Here is a 23,379-nt window from a genome sequence, read left to right as displayed (position 1 = left end):
ACCACAGTGAATGTACAGGGTTAACCAGAAAAACAAACCCAAAAACGAAGAATAAATGAGTTACCGGTGGCCCTGCAGCCCCAATGGTTCCAATCATGCCTTTATAACCTTGAGGGCCCTATGCAAACACAGAGTGAAAAGAAGCAGACATTAAGATTCACAGCAAACTCTTTGTGCTCCGATGACAAAAGTAAACTCCCAAAATGGTGTCCTGCTGAGTTGTGACATCATCAGCTCATTCACCATCTCCCTTCTGCCTAGTGTACCTACAATCTCTCCTTTGGGGCCTGCCATTCCAGGATATCCTCTGACACCTTGTGGGCCCTGGAAAGAAAAGGAAACCAAGCCTGGATTAATTACCTTCCTTCTGGGTGAGGTCTCATCTCGCAGCTAAAGCTGTTCAAACCCCCAACCCATCTGTCATCTTGAAAAATATCCATCCATGGATGAAGCGTGGGAAGTCATTACCCGTAAAGATTAATCACCAGTTTCCTCGCCACCTTTTCTGTCTGATTCACTGATTATCACCTAATGCTGATATTTCCTGCCCACAACCCCATACAGGAGTCGAGACATTAGTTTAATGATTATATTAAGTGAAAGGACCATAACATTTACTCAAGCAAAGACAAAGTTTCCACCCGGCTTCAACAAAGAATTCCGTCCTGTTAATTCCTTCTTATCACCAAAGCAGAAGAGCTTTGAACTAATGAATTCGGTGGGAAAGTGAGCTCTTTGTAGACCCTGAGAGCAGAATGCCTCAATGGTAATGCGATAAACTAAGATGGATTGGCCAAGAATACAGTCCCAAATTGACCCTCCTCCCACTTTGCCTTTGAACTCTAGAGTCTGCCTATATGATACACCCCACATGTCAAAAAGTGATCACTGGTAAGTAATCAGGCTCTGACTGTTAAGAATTATGGTCCTTCCCAGACTGTCACTATTTCGGGGTGGAATTAAATCTGTTACAGGTTGTCAATTGTAGGTGATTTTGAGAGGCCTTGCGCAACAAAGGTGTTTCCCCAAAAGATTGGACTTTCTGAGATTAGAAAAGTGATAGGGAAATGCACCGGAATGTGAGAAAGCACCTGCTTTGATGCAGGTACTCTAACCTAAGGTTATCAGACACCCCCGTTTTCCGGGGCTGGTCCCCGGATTTACACATCAGTCCCCATACAAAATCCATTGAAGTTGAAAAATTTCCCCGGATTCATTGAAAAAAATCTGGTAACCTTGCTACAAACAAATCAGGATGAATGCTCAATAAATAGGTCATCTGGAAGTGCCCTGCAAAGGCTCTTCCAGAAGCAAGCAGTGAAAGCAGCAGGGGATTGCAGGCTGCATTCCAAACACGAAAAGCATTATATACAATTTACAGCTCAATCCTGTACATATCTAATCAGAAGTAAATTTTATGGAGTCCAATGGACTCACACCACAGGTGGGTAATAAATAAATAAAACTGTGCTATGTGTATAATATGAAATTTAAAAACAAACAAACAAAGTCTTATTTAGTTCATCACTCGCTCACCTCACCGGCCCCCCAATATGCCTAGACTGAAGTGGCTACATCATAAGCATATTTTTCTCCAGCCATTTTCCCCCCTTTGGCAATTAGCAAGTAGAGAAACTAAAAACAGAAACCAATAACCTAATACCAAGTAAAAATGAAGGTTATATTAATTAACCTCATAAACTGTATGGAAGTCTCAATATTATCTAATACAGGGGTATAAACAATAGCATATCTGGTCCCCTGTGGTAAGGAATGAGCATATCTCTAGGTGACCAGGTAAGGTTGTATGTGAACAGATACACTGGTAAACCCTTTTGTGGACTTATTTGCACAACCGAACAGGCAGGAATAAAAGAAGATATCCACATTTCTTGAAAAAAAGTGTCCATATTAATACAGTTAATATAACTCCACTGACCTGGTGGAAAGACAAAATACAACATATAAATTATGTCCCCACAGGTCTAAGATGAAAACAAGAACATTAAGAAACAGAAATAAATAAATACGTTACGGGAGGGCCAGGAATGCCTTGTTCTCCAGAGAGGCCCACATCACCCTTCGGACCCTGAGGAAATGAAATTAAATAAATAAATAAATAAATAAATAAATAAATAAATAAATAAAAACAGGAAGATGTCAGAGCTACAAGTGAAACAAAAATGCAAAAACCAGCTTGGAAATGTGGACTTTAAGCTGTAAGTTTGATTCTATGGTAGAATGGAAAAGAATTTAGGAAATCTACATTCAATTCTATGCTGTCAAGGTCTATTAGGTCTTCCCTCATCATCCTACACAAGTCTGTCTTTCTCCTTGCCCTTGGTATTGCCATGCAATTTTCATGTCTCCCCTTGCTTCTTTCTTCCTTAAAAAAAAAAAAAAATCTTCATCCCACAACTTCTTTTTATCTGCTTCTCTCTTTTCCAACACCTAACAATGAAACTGTTTCCATTGGGTTGCCATATGTCATCTTTTCCCAGGACACGTCCTCTTTTTCATGGGTAGAGTCATCATAGTGATTCAAAGGTAAAAGTAGAGGTTGATAAATGTGTCTTCTTTTTTGCTCTTCCAAATATGGCAACCCTGTTGCTATTTTGCAGGTGGGATTCAATCTTATAAAATTTTAAAATAATAAAGGAAGCAGATTTGGTGTTCATGTGCTTCCATAAAAAAACAAACCACCCAGCCTTTTTGCAGTAAGGAAAGTGACAGGAAATCAAATGGGGGGATAACCATCACTTGACACAATGTAGTATAACTTCCACATACACTTTGTGAAAACAAATCAGGGTGGATGTTCAATAAAAAGGTTGCCTGGAAGATCCCTAAGACCATGCCAACAACACTCTAAATATGAAGATCTCAGAACCCGGGGCTGGTTCACACATGCTGTGGTGTTTCTTTATGTTTAAAGGATCTACACATGGGGGGGGGGAATGGAGTAGATGGGAACAGCCTTAATTTTGCAAATGTACACATAAACTTCACAGGGAGCCCAGATTAGATGGGGGTTCCAGCTGAACGTAATTCCAGTTGCCAGGCTGGGTTTGCTGTTGTGTAATGTGTGAATAGCACTTCAGTTGCCCAGGCTGCACCCTTCTCCTTAAAATCAACTGCAGGTACTGTGAAGAGATAGACCAAGTATGTACTCACTGGTCTGCCCTGTCTGCCAGGCTCTCCCAGAGCTCCAGGACGGCCTTTGTGTCCCTATAGAGAAAGAGAGCCAACATTTTAAAGGCTGCCTGAGTCTCACATAGAATGAATAGTTTCCTACTCTATAATCAAACAGCATGCCACCTCTCCAACCAATTACGATGCGATTTGCTAGTGGTTGTTACATGGGGTTTGACCACACGAATGCACACACGCACACAGACAGAGACAGAGATGAGAGAGACAGAGAGTTCTCAGGCATACCAATAAGAAGTCCAAGCATATCCCAAACACATCTTCACAACTCCAAGCACAAGGATTATTGGGAAAGAAAGAAAGAAAGAAAGACCGACCAGCCACAACGGCTAGAAAATTTGTTTTGAAATTTCAAAAAGATGGGTCTCAGATAAAGCAATGACATACCAGGATTGTTTTAATTAAAGAAGCAACAGGCTCACAGAGCAGAAAAAGGAATACCAGATGCCACTATAGGGGAATCTTGGCCCTCTATTTAGTTTTGGACTACAGTTCCCACCATCATTGACCACTAGCCATGCTGGCTTGGGCTGATGGAAACTGGAGCCCAACAGCATCGGGAGGGCAACAGGTTCCCTATTCCTGCATGAGAAGATAAATTACAGCATCACAGCTACAGCACTGCCTAGCAGCCACCTCTAGAGGACCATATCCATCATGTTGCTTAGCAACCACAATGGACAGGTGCTCCATAGACTGTGTTCCCTTAGCAACCATCGTTATAAGCAGAGACGGAGAGAGAGCCACCATGTTTTTGTGGCCTAGTAACTACCACAGAAAAAGGATGGAGTACTGCCATTTCTGTGTGGGGTTAGCTCATCATTTGAGAAAGAGAATGGGCAAACAGTGCTCATTTGCCTATTATTTCAGCCTTTGCCAACCTGGTGCCATCCAGTCTGATGACTGGGCATGCTGGCAGAGACTGATGGGAGTTGTAGTCCAACAACATCTGAAGGGCAACAGGTTGGTGAAGGCTGTATTATTTAATAAGGTTTGAGCAGAGAGGTAGCTACTGTATGTTAGTCTCTTGAAGCAAAAGCAACAGTTTTCTAGTACCTTAAAATGACAAATTTGTTATGGCAAAATGCTTTCATGGCCTAGAATGTACTCCAACAGAAACATTTGATGATTATACTCTAGTTCCACAAAAGCTTATGCCACCATAAATCTGCTCTAGTCTTTTGAGGTCCTACAAGACACTTTGCTGTTTTCATTAATACAAGTTTTGTAACCCACCCTTCCTCAAGAGTTATTGTTGCCTAACAACAACAATGTGTAGCAGATTGTCCTGAGAAACAGCAGCTTGCTGGCCTCGGTGAACCTTATGTGACTGAGCAGGGATTTGAACTGGTGTATCACACATCCCAATCCAATCCTCTGCAAAGCAAAGTCACTTAAATAACACAGAAGGAATCCAAAGGGGGGGGGGGGGATCCTGCTAACACTTTACAGAGGAAATTGAACAAGAACAGTATAATTTGTGAAGAAACAGAGAGGTTTTCTCTTCCTTACTTCAGGCCTTGGGGTGTATGAAGTGTTAGGGGATGGGTGGGGGACATGTTGTGCTCCTTCTGGGGTAGTTTGTCCCCTTTTGGTTCCCACTCTGCACTCAGCTCTCATTTGTGGCTCCTAGAAACTGTCAGCACACCACACTCTGGGAAATGGCTTCAAGACCAATACTGGGTTCAATGGTCAACAAGGCAGTTTCTGCACAATGCAGTAGAGGGAAGTGAGGGGCAGATGGGTCTTGTCTACCTGGGAAGGAAAACTCTGATCCCGAACCTCCTACACAAATCCAGAGTGGAGTCCCTAAGATATTTGGATGGCATCTTCTACGCCTCCTTCTGGCAACTCCTGCTGCCAAGCTGGTGCCAAACATATTGCAGGATTTTGGTATTTCTGTTAGTGACAATGAGAGTAGAAGGTAATAGCTAATTCAGGTTCATTCACCTCAGCATTCAAGGGTATGTGGATCGATTAGCTATCCAAGAGCAGCTGTCCAAGATTCCCCAACTCCTTGAGGTTACCATAACCACTATCAACCCCAAAACAACATGCAATGCTTTACCTTCAAGCCCTGTAATCCCTGAGGGCCTTTGGGTCCAGCTGGGCAGTTGGTTGGACACTGTGTGAGGAGAAAAGGGAAGGAAGAGGAGATGAGAGGTCTGTCTCAACTGAGAAGGAATTTAGCAGCTAGGGATAAACACAAGCTACTCCTCCTAAAGCCCACATTACCTGGTCTTTCACAAGATCTCCAGGTAGTATCCTCCTCCAGGAACCTTACAGTGATAAACTAATAGGTTTATACATGGCCTTATTTTTTGTGAAGGGAAAAAAGGAGGAGAACATCAGGACAAGCAAAGAGAGATGATGAGGAATCCTCCTGTTTTCACAGTGACGAACCAGATGCAGGATCTGAGCACAGCATCACTCTGCTCACTTGCAATTCCCAGTAACTGGTATTCAGAGGTATTACTGCCTCTGACGGTGGACGCAGAACATAGCCATCATGGTTAATACACTATCCTCCTGCATTTGTCTAGTCTTCTTCTAAAGTTGGTGGCCATCAATATACTGTACAACTTGTGGAAGCAAGGCACTTAGTTCGACTATGCACTTTTGCAGAGAGGCAATGAGGATGAGAAAGAAGTTCCCTTCCCTCTGCTCTGAACACCCATAGCAAGGATGGAGAAGCTGTGGTTCTCCAGATGTTGATGGACTCCCAGCATCTGTGCCCACTGGCCAGACTGACTGGAGAGGACAGAAACTGGAGTCCAACAAGAACAGCTGGAGAGCCACAGGTTAGCCACGCTTGCTTTATGTTGATGGCCACTGGGCTGAAAAAGCAGAAAGCACAAATTCATGGTGGATAGGCCTATCAGCAGATATGATAGCTACATGAAGTTTCTGTATGCTGTGAGTACGATACCCTGCTTATAAGCTTTCCAGAAGCATGTGTCTGGCAGCCACTGCTGGAAACAAGGTGCAGGAGCTAAATCCTTTAGAGTGATTCAGCAGGGCCCTTATGTCCTTAATATGCATCTGCATTCGGTGTGCCATGCACCATGCGTACCAAACATCATGGATTCTGACTAGTTATGGCTGTGCACACTGCCACCCTTAAAGGAATGGCAAAACAGGAACCGCCAAGCTCTGAAAACATCCAATGAATCTGTGCCAACAAAGGAATCCAAGCCAAAATCCCAAATGCACTTCCTATCTTTTGCCTTCTACTTTTCAAGCATCGTGTACAAGATGGGTGGCTTTCATTTTTATTTTTTTTAATGGAACACGGCATGTAAATGCAACCCTCCTTACCAAGAAATCTGCACTGCCTTCAACTCCTTGGATGCGCCCAACAGGGCCCTGCAAGAGAAAAGAAAAACAATCAAGTATCCAAAAAGGCAATATGTGCATCAGCCTGAGAAAGGGAGAGGAGGACTGTCCCCTCTCATTTTTAACCAGAAGAAAAGATTTAAGATTCAACCAATAGAGGTCACAGCCTGGAGCAGATCAAAAAATAAATGTGCATGGTCAACTTGCACAGGGAAAGGTGCTTCCCACAGCCCACAGTAGTTACTCATTTTTTTAAATAAAGTATCACACTTGCATGGCATCATGGGCATTGTAGTCTCTAGCTGTCAGCCAGGGCTGCTTCCAACCTTGTAAGTGTTTTCCCCTCCAATTCTATGGAAATTACCCCAAGTAGTAGCAATAAAACTTACAGGTTTCCCAGGAGGCCCTGGAGGCCCTTGTGGCCCTTCTGGTCCACGTACGCCCTGAAAAAGAGACATGAAAGTCAAGAGACTAGCAGCCTAACATGTGAAAAAACAATCCAGAATGTTCCCCTTTAATACTGTCAAAGTCCCTACGCAGGGAAGTTACTAAATGTTGTTTTTTAACATGAGTCACTGACAGCCACCAGAAGAAGACATGAAGGTCCAAATACCCAAAGGTGCTGATGGGCAGGCAAGAGTACAGTGACTGTCGGTAAGGTAGCATCAATATCAGGGTGAAGATAATGACTGTGACAGGAGTTGCTGAGAGGATGAGTTAACCGAGGAAGGAAGAGAACAGAGGCTGTCTTTGGTGAATAATGGCTTAGCAGATGATGGGAACACACAACCTGGCTTGAACACAGGAAGCTGCCTCATTCATAGCAAGCCAGGCATTGGTCCATCTGGCTTACTGTTGCCAACAGTGACTAGTAAGCAGCACTCCAGAGTCTCAGCCTTTCTCAGCTCCAGCTGGAGGTGCCACTAGGGATTGAATCAGGCGCCTCATGAGTACAAAGCAGTTGCTCTTCCACTGATCTGCAGCCCTTGGAAAGACTGCTTGGCCACTTAGAAAAAAAGGGGAATTTGAGAATGAACATACAGTGATAAGGACAGGGAGGAAAGGTCTTAGGCCAGGTTTATGTTTACGCCGCAGTTCTGCAGAGTGGCACAGAGGAACAGCAAAACATCATGGGGAAGTTGAATACAAGTTTCATTCTAAAAAGTATGTTTCTTATGTTTACAAAGGCATTTTGGAAAGTGTGCGTGGGAAACCCATTTGGAGTGTGTCTGAACGGAAAGGGATTTCTGAATTAGGTGGAAGGGAACATTTTTCTCGCCCCTGCTGCCTTCATGCCTAACAGAAAAAGCATACATTTTGCAGAATACTACAAAACAACAACATGCAGAATACATGTGCCACATAGTTTATGCAAATATAATTTTGCATAATTTATGCAAGTTGTAGCCTACAGCACATATTGATACAGAATTTGGCAGAGAAGTTCAATTATATTAGCATACACAGTCCTAGTGATCTGGAAGAGGATGAGATAATGGAAGCAATTGGGAAGAGATGTAGCTGTTTTCATTTTATGCTGACATATTTCTTTCTACTTCTGGATCTTTTGTCCTCTCCCCTCTCCTTAGCACATGAGCCCCTTGGCTACAGGGGGACCCACCCACCTGTTTACGTTTAGATTTGCATATTGTTGCAGCCTTGCTGATTCCCACCCCAACCTGAGTTGTTTGTGCAGCATGGTCTATCCATTTGAATACACAAATATAAATCACAGAAGCTCTGGATGCCAATGAACACTGGGTCTAAGGCAGGCTTCCTCAAACTCAGCCCTCCAGATGTTTTTGGCCTACAACTCCCATGATCCCTAGCTAGCAGGACCAGTGGTCAGGGATGATGGGGATTGTAGGCTCAAAACATCTGGAGGGCTGAGTTTGAGGGAGCCTGGTCTAAGGCCTGGCTACATGCTACAGTCAATACATGAAAAATATCTATGCTCTGACTATTCAAAATTCTAAAAATTCATTAGGAGAAAAGCAGAGAAAGCTGGAGACGATCACAGTGCCCCTAGATGCCTTTCTCCATCTCAGGGTCACCTTCTCCCTCCTCTAGGGGCAAATTTTCATTAAGAGTTAGGAGGGGAGAGATGAGGATGAGTGAGGCAGTTGAGGTAAATAACAGGTATATGGAGGGAGGCAACACAAGAACAGGCCTTTTCAGCAGTGGCTTCCCATTTGTGAAATGCTCTCCTCAGGGAACCTCCCCTGAGGCCATCATTACATATCTTAAGCCGGCAGGCAAAAACATTCATTTTTCTCCAAGCCTTTGGCTCTTAATTAACTGTAACCACCTTGTCTGGGTGGGATGTTTTAATGCTGCCTTTAAAAAACAGGACTGTCTTTTAGATTTGTCATTGTTTTAATTTATGCTAGTGTGAGTTTGTTTATTGTTGTAAGTCCCTTTGAGTTACTTTTGTTTTGAAAATGACTGTTTAACTTAATTAGTAGTAGTAGTAATAATAAAAATAATAATATGCTGTACCATTAAGATATGGCCCTCCGGCTTCAGCTTTCCCTGTGCTTGCCTGTAATCCCCTTCAGTTTTCTCTGCACATCTTAATTTTCAACAGGTAAGGCCTATCGACTTCTGACAACTGTAGCAGCATAGAGCCAGGCTCTTATTGCAGAGCAGGCCTAGGAAAGCCAGCAAACCCCAAGTAGTATTCACCCATCTGAGCTGGATCCCTTACCTTGGGTCCCAGAGCTCCAATTTCTCCAGGGAGTCCAACCTGGCCTGGAGAGCCCTTAAGAGAAAGAAACAGAGAGGGGAGAAAATGCTTTTCTTTAGTCATATGATGGGAACAGCCCTTTGTTCATCTGTTCAGGCTCTGTTGGACGTCTGCGGTGGCAAAGTGTTTGCTAGGCTAACAAGCAAGAAGGAGAGATGAGCAGGCACGCTCCGGCTTACAGCAAACGATTCCATCTATGTCTGCTGAAAACGCAGTGCCTCATTCTCCCACTTAAGTGACACTTTTAGTGAACATATGTGCCCTATTTCAGCACAAGTGTGTGCACGTTTAACAGGAGAGAGAGCTCATCTGGAGGCGCTTCTGGGTTTGCATTTTCTAATTCTGGCCACTGACCAAGCAAGGAAAAAATCTGTTTAATCCAGCAAAAGTCTGGATAGTTATCAACAGATAAGGCTGGTTTATTTTACGCTGAGTCAGATCAATCTAGATTCTAGCCCAACACTCTGTACTCTGACAGCATTCAGGTAAGAAGGGATCATTTTCCCATCACCCGCTAGAGGATTCTTTTAACTGAAAATGCCGGAAACTGAACTTCAGACATTCTGCATACAAAGTAGGTGCTTTGCCACTAAGTAAAATTCCCACTCACCTACCCCTTGCTGTCAGTCAGCGTCTGGTGCATGCAGAGAAGCAGTGGGCAACCCCTGCCTTGTGGGCCAAATTAGGCCTGCAGGGCTCTCATGGAGCTATTTCCCCCCAAGCCACATCCCCTTGTCCCACATCTGTCATCATATATGTCAGTTATGGGCAGGTAAAGATGTGGCATTGACCACAAATAATGAAACACAGATATTCCTGCAAATTTATTATTCTATTTTTGTGATATACAAATGACGTTGGAAGACTTGGTCTATTTATTTGTTTCATTTGTTATTCCTAGGATCTTTGTTTATATGGCCATTTATTTATTTATTTAGGATGTGGCTGCAAAGGAACAACTGGGAGTCTTGAAATGTGCTCCTTGACAATCGGTGTTCCCAAGTGGAGTCGTACCCTAGTGAGAGGTGCTGAATTCAAGCCCTTCTTAGATTAGCAGGGATCTTCATTTAATGATGTCATGACGAAACCAAGTGATTGGCATGTGGGCATCCCTACCTACCTACCAAAGTAGCTCACAGGAGCGAGGGAACCCAGGATTTGGCCCACTGGCTGGAAAAACTCCGCCCCCTGCCCCCCGGTACATTTTGGCTCAAGATCCCTCTTCCGAATGGCTGAACTAATAAAGTGATTATTATTATTTTTAATAAAAATTTGCCAAACCAGTGGCACATCACGGCTCACAATGCTTTGACAGTGCAAGACCCTTTGTGTTGGGTCACTGCCCCTTCCTCTAAGCCAAGCTATGAGCACACACTCCTGTAAGCACCGCTCACAAATCCAGCACACTGCCTCCCGCCAGCCAAACCCAAGCTCACATGAACAGCACTTACAGGAGATCCTTTCAGCCCAGGCCCCTGAAATGAGAAGACAGCCACAGTAAACAAACATGCTGCGTTGAAGAAACCAGCTGAAAAACATGAAGGCTGCAGCTGAGGTATCTCCCAGAGGCAGAGCAGCTGTCTCATTTTCCCAATCTGGTTGCGTCATATTAATTAACTGCATTTCTGAGTCACCTGCCCCATAATCAGGGTTCTCTTTGGATGGTAGACAGTTTAGGCAAATAATAACAGTTATAAACAAAAAACCAGCAAACAGATCTAATATAGCAACTGAGCGTGCAGCACTCAGATCCATCAAAACCACAATGCAGAGGCTTCAAAACATCTTACAGGGCAAAACACCCCCTCCAGTGAAAGCGTCCACCACCTTCTGTCCACTCTACTTATGAGTAGAGAGGGATGATTAGGATTGAACTGTTATCCATGCTTAGAGTAGCTCCATTTAAATCAATGGGACATTACTAAATAAGTGACTTAGTTATAGTATGTTTGCCTTCCATCTCTCCTCTACAAGGTTTAAGGTTTCATACATAGCTCCCCCGCCCCCACTCCCCATTTTATCCTCATGACAACCCTGAAAGGTAGGTTAGGCTAAGAGATGGTAATTGGCCCAAAGTAGCCCATGTTGGCTACACCTGCCCTAAACTATAGCTTAGAGCTATAGGAATGAGCCTTGATAAGCCCCAGGCTCATATGCTCCCTCCTCTGGCTGCAAAGAAGAGATCAGAAGCACTTGCTTCCACTTTTAAAATAATGAGAGCTCCCCTCTGTGTCTAAACCTGGGGGGTCTCTGGCTAGTTTAAACTACGGGTTGTTAACAAGCCAGCACCATGAAGGACAGCTTGATTTTGGCTTGTTTGAACAAACCACAGTTTCCCCAAGTTCAGAGGTAACAAGCAACTGTGGTTAGTTTTAAAGTGAACTCTATATAACTCCTCCTTAGCGCTGCACTAGAGGAGAGGAGGGGAGTGTGCAAGCCCACTCTCATGACACTCAACTATAATCCAACATGTTGGCGTGAATGTGTGCACTGGATGCGTTCATATAGCGGTATAATTTCTTGACAAATACAGCCAATAAAGAATAAACACTTACCGGAAGCCCTGGAGGTCCTGGAAGTCCAGTCTGGCCCTGAGTGAATGCAAGAGGGAAGAGATATTCGGTGTAGCAGGATCCACACAAGTGGAATATGACTTAAGCTGCAGATCTACTTCATGGGGCAGATCCAGATATGAGCTCCAAGGACCCAGCCCTACCAGATAAGATTGGACCTCTTGTGTTTGCAGGTGCAGTCTGGACAGTATTGTTGTCTGAATTCACCTAAGGCCTCTGTTACCTTGCACAGGCCAATTACACCTCCCATTTCCCCCTGCTGTAGTTGCTGGGGATGTATACAGTGCATACATGCATCCAAAACCACTTTGAATCATTTTGTCCCCCAGTTGGTCCTAATCTGGAGGACTTCAGCCCCCCACTACAGCATCTGCAATGCACAGCTGTCACAATCACAAGCCAGTCTTAAAAGAACCACTCCATCTCCTCGAGTCACACAGAAAACAGTCACTCACTTTGGGGCCGGGTCGCCCAAAAGGTCCTGGTTCCCCTTTTGCTCCTGTTAGGCCCTGTAAAAAATGGAAAGAGAATTACAGGATCAGCTTGCGGGATATCAACTGGCATCTGCAATAAAATAGGTAAAAACACCAGGGCTGGAAAAGAAATGGGTGAAGCGGCGAATTCAAACCAAAAATCTTTGCCACAGCTGCAGAGCATCCAGAAATAGAAACTGCAAGTGTAAAATAAAGTTTTTGTGGAAATGCAGGCATGTGCATGTAACTTTCACCGCTAAATCAAGGAATAAGCTAGTCATCTAAACCAGCATTTTGCAAAGAGACCTCAAATGTGCATTCCCTTACCAAGATTCCTAAATTACCTACTTTATGGTACTAATCCCAGTGATCACAGGCACAGCCAGGTTGGGGGGGGGGAGACTAGATGCATCCCCCACCTGCTTTGTCCTTTCCATTCTTACCTTAAATATATGAGGTGACCAAGGGTATAAAACAAGCAAAAATAAATCAATCATATAATAATAAGTGCTGGAGATGTAAGGAACAGATAGGAACATACTACCATATGTGGTGGTCCTGTCCAGAGAAACAAAGATTTTGGAATATGATTTATGAAGCGATAACGAGATCAATAAAAACTACATTTAGCAAGAAATCGGAAGAATTCTTATTAGGAATTGTATCAAATAATATTCCCAAAAACAAAATCAGGTTATTTATGTATGTGACGTCAGCAGCAAGGGTTATAGTGGCAAAACACTTGAAAGATACAAATACACCCACTAAAGATGAATGGGTTGTTAAATTGTGTGAGTACTTGGAGATCGCGAAGCTGACAGATGCAATAAGAGATAAACCTAAAAAGATGGTGAAAGAAGAATGGGAATGTTTAAATAATTATTTGAGGGGCAAGGGTTCATCAGTAAAGATCCTGGTTATGTTTAGAATGATACCGCATAGGGAAATGTTCCCTGATACCAAGATGAGGGACTCCAGGGAATGCAGATAAAGGGAATTGATAAGAATAATGATCTGTTGTGACCTTGATGGAAGTGTACAATAGACGAGCCTTCTTGTGTTTTGGCTCGTTTTTCTATTTTCTTTTTTTCCTTTTCTTCTCCTTCCCTCCCCCCCCCCCCAATAATGGCTCATGTTTTGCGCCATGCATTTTGATATTTTTTTGTAGTTTTGTATCCCTTATTATTATTATTATTATTGAGCATTTCTTTTTTGTAATTTTGGTTGTTTATATTTACCTGTATTTGTTTAAAGCAAAATAAAAAACTTTTTTTTAAAAAAAAGAAGAAAAAAAGAAGGGTCACACATAAGCACCCTTTCCCCCTACCCAGCACTTTCTACTGGACGGGTTTCAGAGTAGTAGAATCTGAAGCAGCAGCACTCCAGGAAGTGTGGCAAGGTGGAAGCAGCCAGCCATATTTCTGAAAGCATGGGAGACTGTTCAGACACTGAACTGAGGACTATTATAAGAAGGCGGGCATGGAGATAACTACAGTTGTACCTTGGTTTTCAAACAGCTTAGTTGTCGAACGTTTTGGCTTCCGAACGCTGCAAACCCAGAGCAAACTATTTTTTGAAGCCAAATGTCCGACAGGGCTTCTGATTGGCTGCAGGAGCTTCCTGCAGCCAATCAGAAGCCACGCTTTGGTTTCCGAACGTTTTGGAAGTCAAACAGATTCTGCTTGACTTCCAAGGCACAACTATATTTTGATAAGAGATGGAATCCCTTTATTATATATTGGTGTCACAAAATACAGGAAAATGCTAAACCACAAATTCAGATTCTGGGAATACTATAAAAATGTTATGTACCGGTACTTCTATTTATATGTGTTCTCTCTCCAGCTCTTGTACTTTCTCCCCATTTATTTCCCCTATCTATCTATCTATCTATCTATCTATCTATGTGTTTCTTTTGTACCTGTATTTATAGTTTATAGCTTTTGAAAACAAAGCTTATTTCTTAAAAAAAGAAAAGAAATTCTGTGAATAAATAAAAAGGTTTAGCTTTGGGGGTGATGTGGGGGTGCCGTTTTTACAAAAAAAGAGATAGCACAAGTTGCAGTCCTTCTGGCTTCAGCCCCCACATCTCTAGCTAGCAGTTCAATCTCTGAGCAGGAGGCGGCTGCATCTCCTTGACAGTGCATCTGCCTCTAATAGCACATGCAGGAACACGACGGCACCAAGCAGAGCAAGCAATTTGCTATTTCACCTGCTGCTGCAGCCCCTGACATGTTATCAACAGCTCAAGATGTAACTGAGGACAATAGTGTTTTTCTAGGATATCTTTAACCAAAACAACACGCCCTCTTTGCTTTTTAAATCAGCACAGGGCAGGCGATTGCAAAGTAAACAAATAGAGCAGGGAATGCTCAACCTCATGCAGGCAGGATGGGGCTCAGTCTTACAAATACAGAAGATTTCCCGTCTAATGGAAGTAGGGGTGACAAATAAACAAATATACAGCATGAGTTGCTAAAGTACCCCGAGTGTGGTGCAAAACAACCAGTTTCTGCAGCTCAACAACTTTGCCCAAAAATGCTCAACAACGTTGCGTCTGGATTTTCACATTTTTAAATATGGCTACCCTGCCATGGACAGGCTGAAAACGGATAGTCAAACCTCGGATCCTGAACGCCTCTGTTTTGGAACGTTTCAGCTCCCGAACGGCGAAAACCCGGAAGTAAATGCTCTGGTTTTTGAACATTTTTCGGAAGCTGAACATCCGACATGGCTTCTGCTTGGTTGCAGGAAGCTTCCTGCGACCAATCGGAAGCCACATCTCAGTTGTGGAACATTTCGGAAGCCAACCGGGCTTCCGGAACGGTTTACGTTTGACAACCGAGGTTTGACTGTACTAGCAAAGCATGCAAATCACACCGGATTTGGAGCGAGCAAAGGAGGACAAGCATTTGTACTCACATCGATCCCAGGTTTCCCCGGAGGGCCATCTGGACCTGGAAGGCCAGGTTCTCCCTTGGCCCCCTGTCACACAGAAACATTTGAGGAATTAAAAGTGTTGTTAGGGAGAAAAGAAAGTGAAAGCATCACAGCTGCACACTGCCACTCTGGGGGATGTTCGCAGGGCCGGCCCAAAGGCTCTGTCCAACACTGCAAGCTCAGTTCCACTTGTGCAATGAAACTCCCTCTTCCCTCTCCACACAGTGGCGTAGCATGGGGGGTGCAGGGGGGGCCGGCCGCACCGGCCGCAACATCGGGGGGGGGGGCGCTCGCACTCACAGCTCTCTGCCCCACCTGGCTCACTCACTCTCTCTCACTGCAGTGCTGGCTGTGCGAATCCGATCCGAGCCACCGGGTCGCCGCCCATTGTGGAGGGGAGGGTGCCAGGCGTGCGGTGCGGTGTGGAGAGAGAGCGAGGGACTATCTGGGGGAGGGACAGTGCAGCGGGGGGGGGCGCAAATTACTTGCTTTGCCCCAGGTTAGGGGGCGCAAATTACTTGCCTTGCCCCGGGTGCTGACAACCCACGCTACGCCACTGTCTCCACATGCCCCCCAGATGTGCTCTGGAGGGTCCCCCAACCCCCTGGAGCAGACTGGTGGCTTGTTGTTTTTTAGTGCAAATTTAATTTGATTTCCCACACAATCACAACCACAGCTTTACAGCGATAAGGTCTGATACTACTTACAAACAATGCATATTAAACTGAAGGCTGTCTTTGCTTTCCAACAGTTACAAAAGAGGTCTTAAGCCTCCCACAACAGCAGCTTCTCATAAGCATCGTATTTTGGGCTCTGCATTCTAGAACTAATCCTGACAGTTCAATATAACTCAAAGCTGGGAGATAGGTACTGTATGTAACCTGAAACTGATTGCCGATTTTTATTAATACTAATGTTCACACTATAAACAACTTATAGGCCCAAGTAACCCCCGCTGACATTGCTTGCTTAGATACTCACAGGGCTCCCTGCTGCTCCTGGTGGGCCTTTATCACCCTAGAGAAAAAAGGGGAGAACTGGTTAATAGCATGTTCCTCTTGAAATGATCGCTGTCAAAGCAACTGGAAATGCAAAGCCACCAATATGCAGTTCTGGGGGATATAATGAGCATATCTGCCCCCTGGTCCTGAAAGATATGCACAGGCTGCCTCCTTGGAACCAATTCCAGGTGTTAGTTTTGATGTGTAAAGACCCGACAACCATTGGACCTGGTTACTTGAAAGAACATCTCTCCTCATATTGTCCTGTCTGGGCTCTGAGATTCAGCAGGGATGGCACTCTAAGCAATGTCAACACCAGCTGATCAGTGACCGCCCCACAAAGCCTTCTCAACAATGGCACCCCCAGCTGCAGCACATCCTCCTTCCATCAATCTGGCTGGCATCAGCTGAAGACAGTCCTCTTTCTGCAGGCCTTTGAAATACGGTTGTTTTGCCTGACACACCCAGGTAGAAGGTGGAAGGCTTGACACCCCAGGTGGGTGAGAGCAGTTTTAAGAAACATTTTTATTAAGAAGACCGTGTATGCAGCTTGCAAGCATCAGCCCAGCAGGAGCCAGCTGCAGATTACTACATAGACTCTCAAGAGGAAGGGTGTCTGAGGTTTCTATCTTAATTTCTAAGCAGTGGTATATTTGCTCATTTCTTAGACTTTCAGTTTTTAATTTAATGGCATGCTCTCAGCGACTGTGGTTATGGCTTAATATGTCAGGCTCAGTGGCATCACTGGAGCCTGCCCCCTGTGACATCACCATCCCATGACATCACTGGGGATGACCCCAGGTCTCAGGTTTGGAGCCTGAAATCTGGGATGCTCCTGACCTGGCAAACTTACTCTGAACAGGCCTTCTGAACATGTCATATAATGCAGATGGATGTGCTGGTATGCCGTAATTCAGGGGTTGGCAAAGTTTTTGTGGCTTGGGCCAGTTCACGGTCTCACAGACGCTGTGGTGGGCCAGAGTACGCACACACGCATGCGCAAACACTATTTCCGGTGCTCCTTCTGGCGCGGAGGAGGTGTGCGCAGCTTCCCATTGGCTGCAGAAGCTTCCTGCAGCCAATGGGAAGCTGGCCAGTGTCACGGAAGGCGGTCCCCGCTCTGCTCCGTGTCAGTTTAGCCAACTGAGTGGGTGGCGGGGGTCCATGGGACGGATAAATGACCCCCATGGGCCGCTTGTGGCCCATGGGCCTTAGGTTGCCGACCCCTGTCTTAATTGCATTTTAAATTTACAGTTGTATTTTAAAAAACATTTTTTTAAAACGCCTTTTATATTGTAACCTGCTCTGAGATTTGCTTTTGAAGAGAAGTGGGGGATAAATCTCAAAAATAAAACAAATGTTTTCAGGTTTTCTTTTCTTTCTTTCCATCTTTCATGGTAGGGAGTCAAAAATTGCATCCAAGGCACTAAGACTCCAGAACTGTGTACTGGAAGCCCTCTCAAGCCCCTGGCACCTGCAATTTCACCCCTCCAAGCTTTTCGTCTGCAGCCATAAGGACTAGAAACTTGCACTTGGAAATCAAAGGTGCCTGTATTACCAATGGGCAATCCAGATATCCTGTTCTGAGTTTGCACTGCAATCCCAGAATCACATAAGCGTGCTAAGGGTTACAAGCAAGGAGGTGGAAGACCTGGATTAGGCCCCACCCCATACGATCATGGCGTCGTAAAACAGATTCCCCTCCACATCATCATCATCCACCCCAGTTTACATTTTTCCATCCCTTCCATCCCACCACATCCACCTCCCCTCGGCCAACTCCTTTAGGCAGCTTTTAAATAATAACAGAAGCCCAACAACCCCCCTCCTCAGGAAAAGGCAATTCTGATACATAAAGCCAATGAATGAACACCCCCACTCTAGCCATAGCTCTCCTCAGCATTCCAGGGAATGTTTTTTAAAGATAAGTCCATGTATGGTAATAGGGTGTTATTGCGGGAAGAGAATACAGTGGTACCTCGAGTTAAGAACTTAATTCGTTCCGGAGGTCTGTTCTTAAACTGAAACTGTTCTTAACCTGAGATACCACTTTAGCTAATGGGGCCTCCTGCTGCCGCTGCGCCACGATTTCTGTTCTCATCCTGAAGCAAAGTTCTTAACCCGAGGTACTATTTCTGGGTTAGCAGAGTCTGTAACCTGAAGCATCTGTAACCCAAGGTACCACTGGGAGATGAATCAGATTCTGGTCTGTACTGTAAATCAGATTTGAGAAAGCAAAGCCCACTGGCTCCCTCTAGCATTTTTGGATGGGCACTGCACCTGGGATCCTGTATACAATGCCTTCTTTTGTACCCAAACATCTCTTTCCCCCCCAACACACACACACCATCCCTTCTGCTGCTCAGGTTCCCGTGCGGTGTGCTTACATCAATGCCGTCAGCGCCTGGCACTCCTGGCGGACCCGGGGGCCCTCGTGGTCCAGGTTCTCCTGGAGGACCTTGCTAAGGAGAGAAATCAAACAAGAAGCAAAGTTATTTTGGTGGAGAACAAGGTCGCCGAAAACCAAGAACCAACAAAGCTGGACGAGCTTGTCTCACAATCACATCACAACCCCAGAGAAGCCAAAGATTGAAAGCCTCAACCTCTTCCCAGGAGAGCTGGGTTGCAAAACAGAGGTGTGGATAGGAGTGTGCCTGAAGCCTTGAGAAGGGCAGACAGATTTCCACACACCCCCAATGCCTGATCATATTGCAAAAAAGCAAACAAACAAAAAATCAGCTGAAAATAGGTGAAGCCAACCATTGAGAAGCAGGGTGACAATAAGGGATATGGTACAGATCATGATAGATCCGGGAGATTTGAGATTAAAATCCTCAAGCAGGTGGGCAAATCACTGAGCAACCTTAGACTAAGCACCATCTATTGGTCTGAGCTACTTTGCAGGGTTGTTGTAATGGTAAGATGGGATAATCTACTAGCCCATGCAAAAGGGCAACAACAGACAGACAGAATTTTGTTTGGAAAAAGAAAAAGGTTTGGCTGCAGCTTTGTAGCCCTTTTGATCAACCAGGTAAAGAGGCAAATAGATCTTGCTTCCTCCTCCTTTTCCTCTCAGATCTCAGGGTGTCCTAGAATTGGACACAGGATCTTAAGACAGCATGAAATTTGGCTTCAATGAAATTTCCCCTAAATATGAATCACTGGCTTCAGCTGCCTACTTGTCCAACACATACAGCTTCATAAACTGGGCTGCGGCGATGCCCTCAGGCACCCAAATTTTGGACTGGCATTTTTTAAGTAATATCAACACATTTTAAATGCTCTGTTCCAAGTTTGTCTGCAACTTGGCCTTTTGAATTTGTGGGAAGATCAGACAGCAACTCTCCAATCTATGGAACTCCTTAGGAGGATGCTGGCCACAGCGAGAACATCTTTGGCCCCAAAACGGAAGACATTACAGGACTTAAGCCTCTCATTGTGGTAAAAGGATATGTGAACCCTGGCTACTGCAGATAAAATAACTCACAAATCACATGTTTCTAAGGGTAAGGAAAAACCAGAACATTTCTATGCCATTTGGTGGCACTGCATTTCTTGTGTGTCAAATCCTCTCCCCCACCACCAAACTACAAAATTTGGCTTTCATGATGTGTTTTGCTGCATGACAGGTTCTGTGCAATTTTAAACCTAGCTTGAACAAACATGCAGAAGTTGCACAGAACTCTGGTTGGATTCGGTACCTCAAATTCCTTTGAAATTCTAAAAACAATTTAGGGTGCTTCCAGAGCATTCATCCCAATTAGTTCTTGGGGAGGTTAGATGACATTGTACCAAGTGTTATCCCACATTTTCTAGTCCATTTCCCCATCACATTCTTTTATCGCAAAACACCCAATTTTCGGGCGAAGCAGGTTTGTTGCACAAGAGCACCAAATCGCCTTTAAATGCACAACCTGAATTTGCCAGCATATGAATGAATCACATTCTAACGTGTTCAGTACATAATTTCTCTAAATAGATGGCTGCATACCTGAATACAGACAGTAATAAGTCAGCCCAAGATTACTACTGTGTGTAAAACAAGGAGCTACTATGAAAGCACAGGTCCTCTGGTATATATTTATAGCTGTCAGGGGTTGGCCTGTGTTTTCCCCCAATGATGGCATGCTATAAATAATAGCAAGTAATAATAATAAGTAAGTAAGGCTGATTGAGTTTCAGTATGTGAAGTGCTTTCAACAATAAATGCTAAGGGAATGATAAATGTAAGCACTTTGCAGTTCCATTGATTTCAGTGGGGTTAAGCATATGCACAGTAAATACATTCCATTGAAATCAATGCGTGCTTACATTTTGCTAGATCAACCAGTATTCTTATTTAAGTGTTTGGATGGTAGATGATTAGACTGACATTGTTTGAAATAAAACAAAGCATTCCTGCCTGAAGTTTACTAGGTGGTTTGGTTAGTAAGGATCATCTTAACCGTCTCCATGTATGATTACAGCCAGTGCTTTTTTTCTTTAAAATTGTTTAGGGGTACTCTCATTTTGACTCAAGAAAATCACCATTTTACAGTTCAAATCAGGGAAAATAAATACAGTAAATGGACAAAAGTACAAAGATTCACAAAATGTTTAGGGGGTATGCGTCCCCCCAGAAAAAAAGCACTGAATACAGCAAATTGAGTCCAGGCCCCTGTGAGCCTTGGAACTACGTAAAACAAAGCAGCCCAGGCACATCCTAAAGCAATCTGAGGCCTCTGGCTTTATTTCCCCCACTTGTCTTTACTTTAAAATGTGACATTGTAGGGTCTGGACTGATGCAAATAATATATGTACATGTTCCTAAATAAGGCATTGAACTTATAAAATACCAGCTTTGCAGTCACTGGGGATGGAAGCTTCCTGAAGGCATTCGCTGAATGAATAGCCCCCTTTGTCCCTCAAAAAGCATGGCAAAAGTTTCTCTGTGTTAAGGTCCTGCGTTCTTTTCCAAACCAAAAAGAAGTTGTAGAAAGGACTGCGTGTATCTCTGACTGCATGTCACTGTCCCAAAGGTGGCACCCAATATTCAGCAAATCAAGGGCTTTCCAACCACCACCACCAAATGACTCAAAGCATTATCTTCTGTCTTTTCTGTCACTCACAGCTTCAAAAACTGTTTTTCTTTTTCTTTTCAGAATTGACCAGGGACTTGGATTTTTATTTTAAAACATCCCATTCCCATCATCAGAGGACCAGCCAAATTTCTTCAGCTCCTTTTGTTTGCAGTCCGCAGAGAGTCCTGGTTGCTGGACATATCCTGTCCATCACGATCAGGATAATAATAACACATCTTTTGCCCCAAAAGACAGATCCACATAAGTACTTTTTAATTTGGTTCCCAAAGGCAAGATGTTTTTCCGCAGCTCCCCAGGGCCCTACAAAAGGCAGTATTTCCTGCCATAATACTTACTACCACCCTACTCAATATAATGGTATAATGCGAGATCCCTTTTAGACATCTGAAATCACTTTGTTTTGCTTCTTACAACATTGCTTCCACAAATCTCTTCCACAGATCTCTTCCCCGTTCACTTCCAGGGAGTAAAATTTCCCAGGAGTCTCTGTGCAGAAGCACAGGGAGACCCCTGAAAACAACAAAAAACAGTTTCGCCAGGAATAAAAGGAAAGCTCTTCTCTCCTCCCCTGACCCAGCCAAAGAAGAAGAAAAAAGAGAGAGTGCTGTATGTTTTATAACCCCAACAATCAAGCTGTGCCAGTTCCCCTCATTATTTTAAGCTTGCAAGAAGAGATAGTGTATTAAAACTAATTATTCAGACATTGTCCTCCAGCACTGGATCCCAAACTGCAAAGTTTTGTTGTTTTCTAGGCCCCCCACCCCCACCCCATCTGGATCACACCTAGACATTTTCCAGTAGAATCATAGGTAAAAAGGAAACTTACGAATTGTGTCACAGAGAAAGAGATGGTTTGGAGGAGAAGGCAGAATTTGAGGCTACCCAAAAAACTAGCCATATCGAGGTCTTCAGGCTATCTGGATGAATAGTGGGGGCCCGCCAGCCCCTGAATGACTAAATCTTTAGATCCAACAGGAGCAGAAAGAAAGGCAGAAAGGAGGAGATGGTGGCTCATTAATATGTAGTATTTTGGTGAAAGGGGAGTTAATAACCTGACTGGAAACTCCCCTCCCAGCCCACTGACATATGAGACGAGAGGAGCTGGGCTCAAAGATGGAATTCATGGGCCAGGTGAAGGGAAATTACTGTAGGCATCCTGCCCTTTTGTCTCCTCTTGGACTGTGGGAAAGTATAAAACATTAATTATTCAGCCCTGCTTAGGGATTTTTTTAATGACTGGTGTTTTAATGTATTTTTAATCTTTTGTTGGAAGCCGCCCAGAGTGGCTGGGGATACTGAGCTAGATCGGCAGGGTATAAATAAATTTTTTATTATTATTATTATTTTCCTTAGCACAGAGGTGTGGCCTTCCAGGTATTGTTTGACTTAGACACTGAGGGCTTTTTTTAGGGAAGCCCTGTTTAGGAAAGTTTTTAGTGACTGATGTTTTAATATATTTTTAATCTTTTGTTGGAAGCCGCCCAGAGTGGCTGGGGAAACCCAGCCAGATGGGCAGGGTAGAAATAATAAATTATTATTGTTGTTTTTTAAATGAATTTTCACTGGTGAGGAGGGGGGTGAACTCAAGAGGGCACTTTAAAATCATGCAAAGGGGTATTTTTAATCTTTATTTTAAAGATTATTTAAATCTTTATTTAAATAAACAAGTACCACAAGGCATTCATTTAAATTAAATTAAATTGTAAATTACTGTGATTTAAATAAACTGAGCATTTAAAACTCCACAACTCCAAAATAGTTTATTTTATTTTATTACAAAATCCCGCTGAACATAAACCTATGGAAGAGGCCTTCGTCATCTCCCGCCTCTGGTTGAACGAAAGTAAAGTACAGAAGACTAGGCTGTACCAATCCCATTCAAAGCTATGCGTAGCTATTCATTAACTGCTTGTGTTGTCATACCTCTTCGCAGGTTGCCTGCTACAAGGTTATGCAGGGACACAATTCTTTCTGTTTGCACTGAGCCTGGTGAGGGAGCTGCAATTGCTTCCAAAAGGT

The 23,379-nt window shown here is 43.8% G+C and overlaps 1 protein-coding gene across 1 annotated transcript in view; it reads right to left on the bottom strand.

The window, feature by feature from the left end:
- COL9A2 (collagen type IX alpha 2 chain) overlaps positions 1-22,398 on the bottom strand; it is a 47,651-nt gene extending 25,253 nt beyond the window's left edge. The window contains exons 1-15 of the mRNA XM_083453114.1: positions 22,187-22,398; positions 18,667-18,741; positions 16,260-16,295; positions 15,261-15,323; positions 12,321-12,374; positions 11,848-11,883; positions 10,744-10,767; positions 9,254-9,307; positions 6,936-6,989; positions 6,529-6,576; positions 5,279-5,335; positions 3,175-3,228; positions 2,036-2,089; positions 271-324; positions 65-118 (exon numbers count right to left, since the gene is read on the bottom strand). Of these exons, the coding sequence (XP_083309240.1) occupies positions 65-118; positions 271-324; positions 2,036-2,089; positions 3,175-3,228; positions 5,279-5,335; positions 6,529-6,576; positions 6,936-6,989; positions 9,254-9,307; positions 10,744-10,767; positions 11,848-11,883; positions 12,321-12,374; positions 15,261-15,323; positions 16,260-16,295; positions 18,667-18,741; positions 22,187-22,258 (789 nt within the window). The 5' untranslated portion in view covers positions 22,259-22,398. The remainder of the gene's footprint in view (positions 1-64; positions 119-270; positions 325-2,035; positions 2,090-3,174; positions 3,229-5,278; positions 5,336-6,528; positions 6,577-6,935; positions 6,990-9,253; positions 9,308-10,743; positions 10,768-11,847; positions 11,884-12,320; positions 12,375-15,260; positions 15,324-16,259; positions 16,296-18,666; positions 18,742-22,186) is intronic.
- Between the last annotated feature and the right edge of the window lie 981 nt (positions 22,399-23,379).

This window comes from Podarcis tiliguerta (genome assembly GCF_965153285.1).
Source record: "Podarcis tiliguerta genome assembly, chromosome: 8".
NCBI classification, from domain to species: domain Eukaryota; kingdom Metazoa; phylum Chordata; class Lepidosauria; order Squamata; family Lacertidae; genus Podarcis; species Podarcis tiliguerta.
The sequence above is the reverse complement of the archived record's forward strand: the minus strand, read 5'-3'. Positions and strand labels throughout refer to the sequence as shown.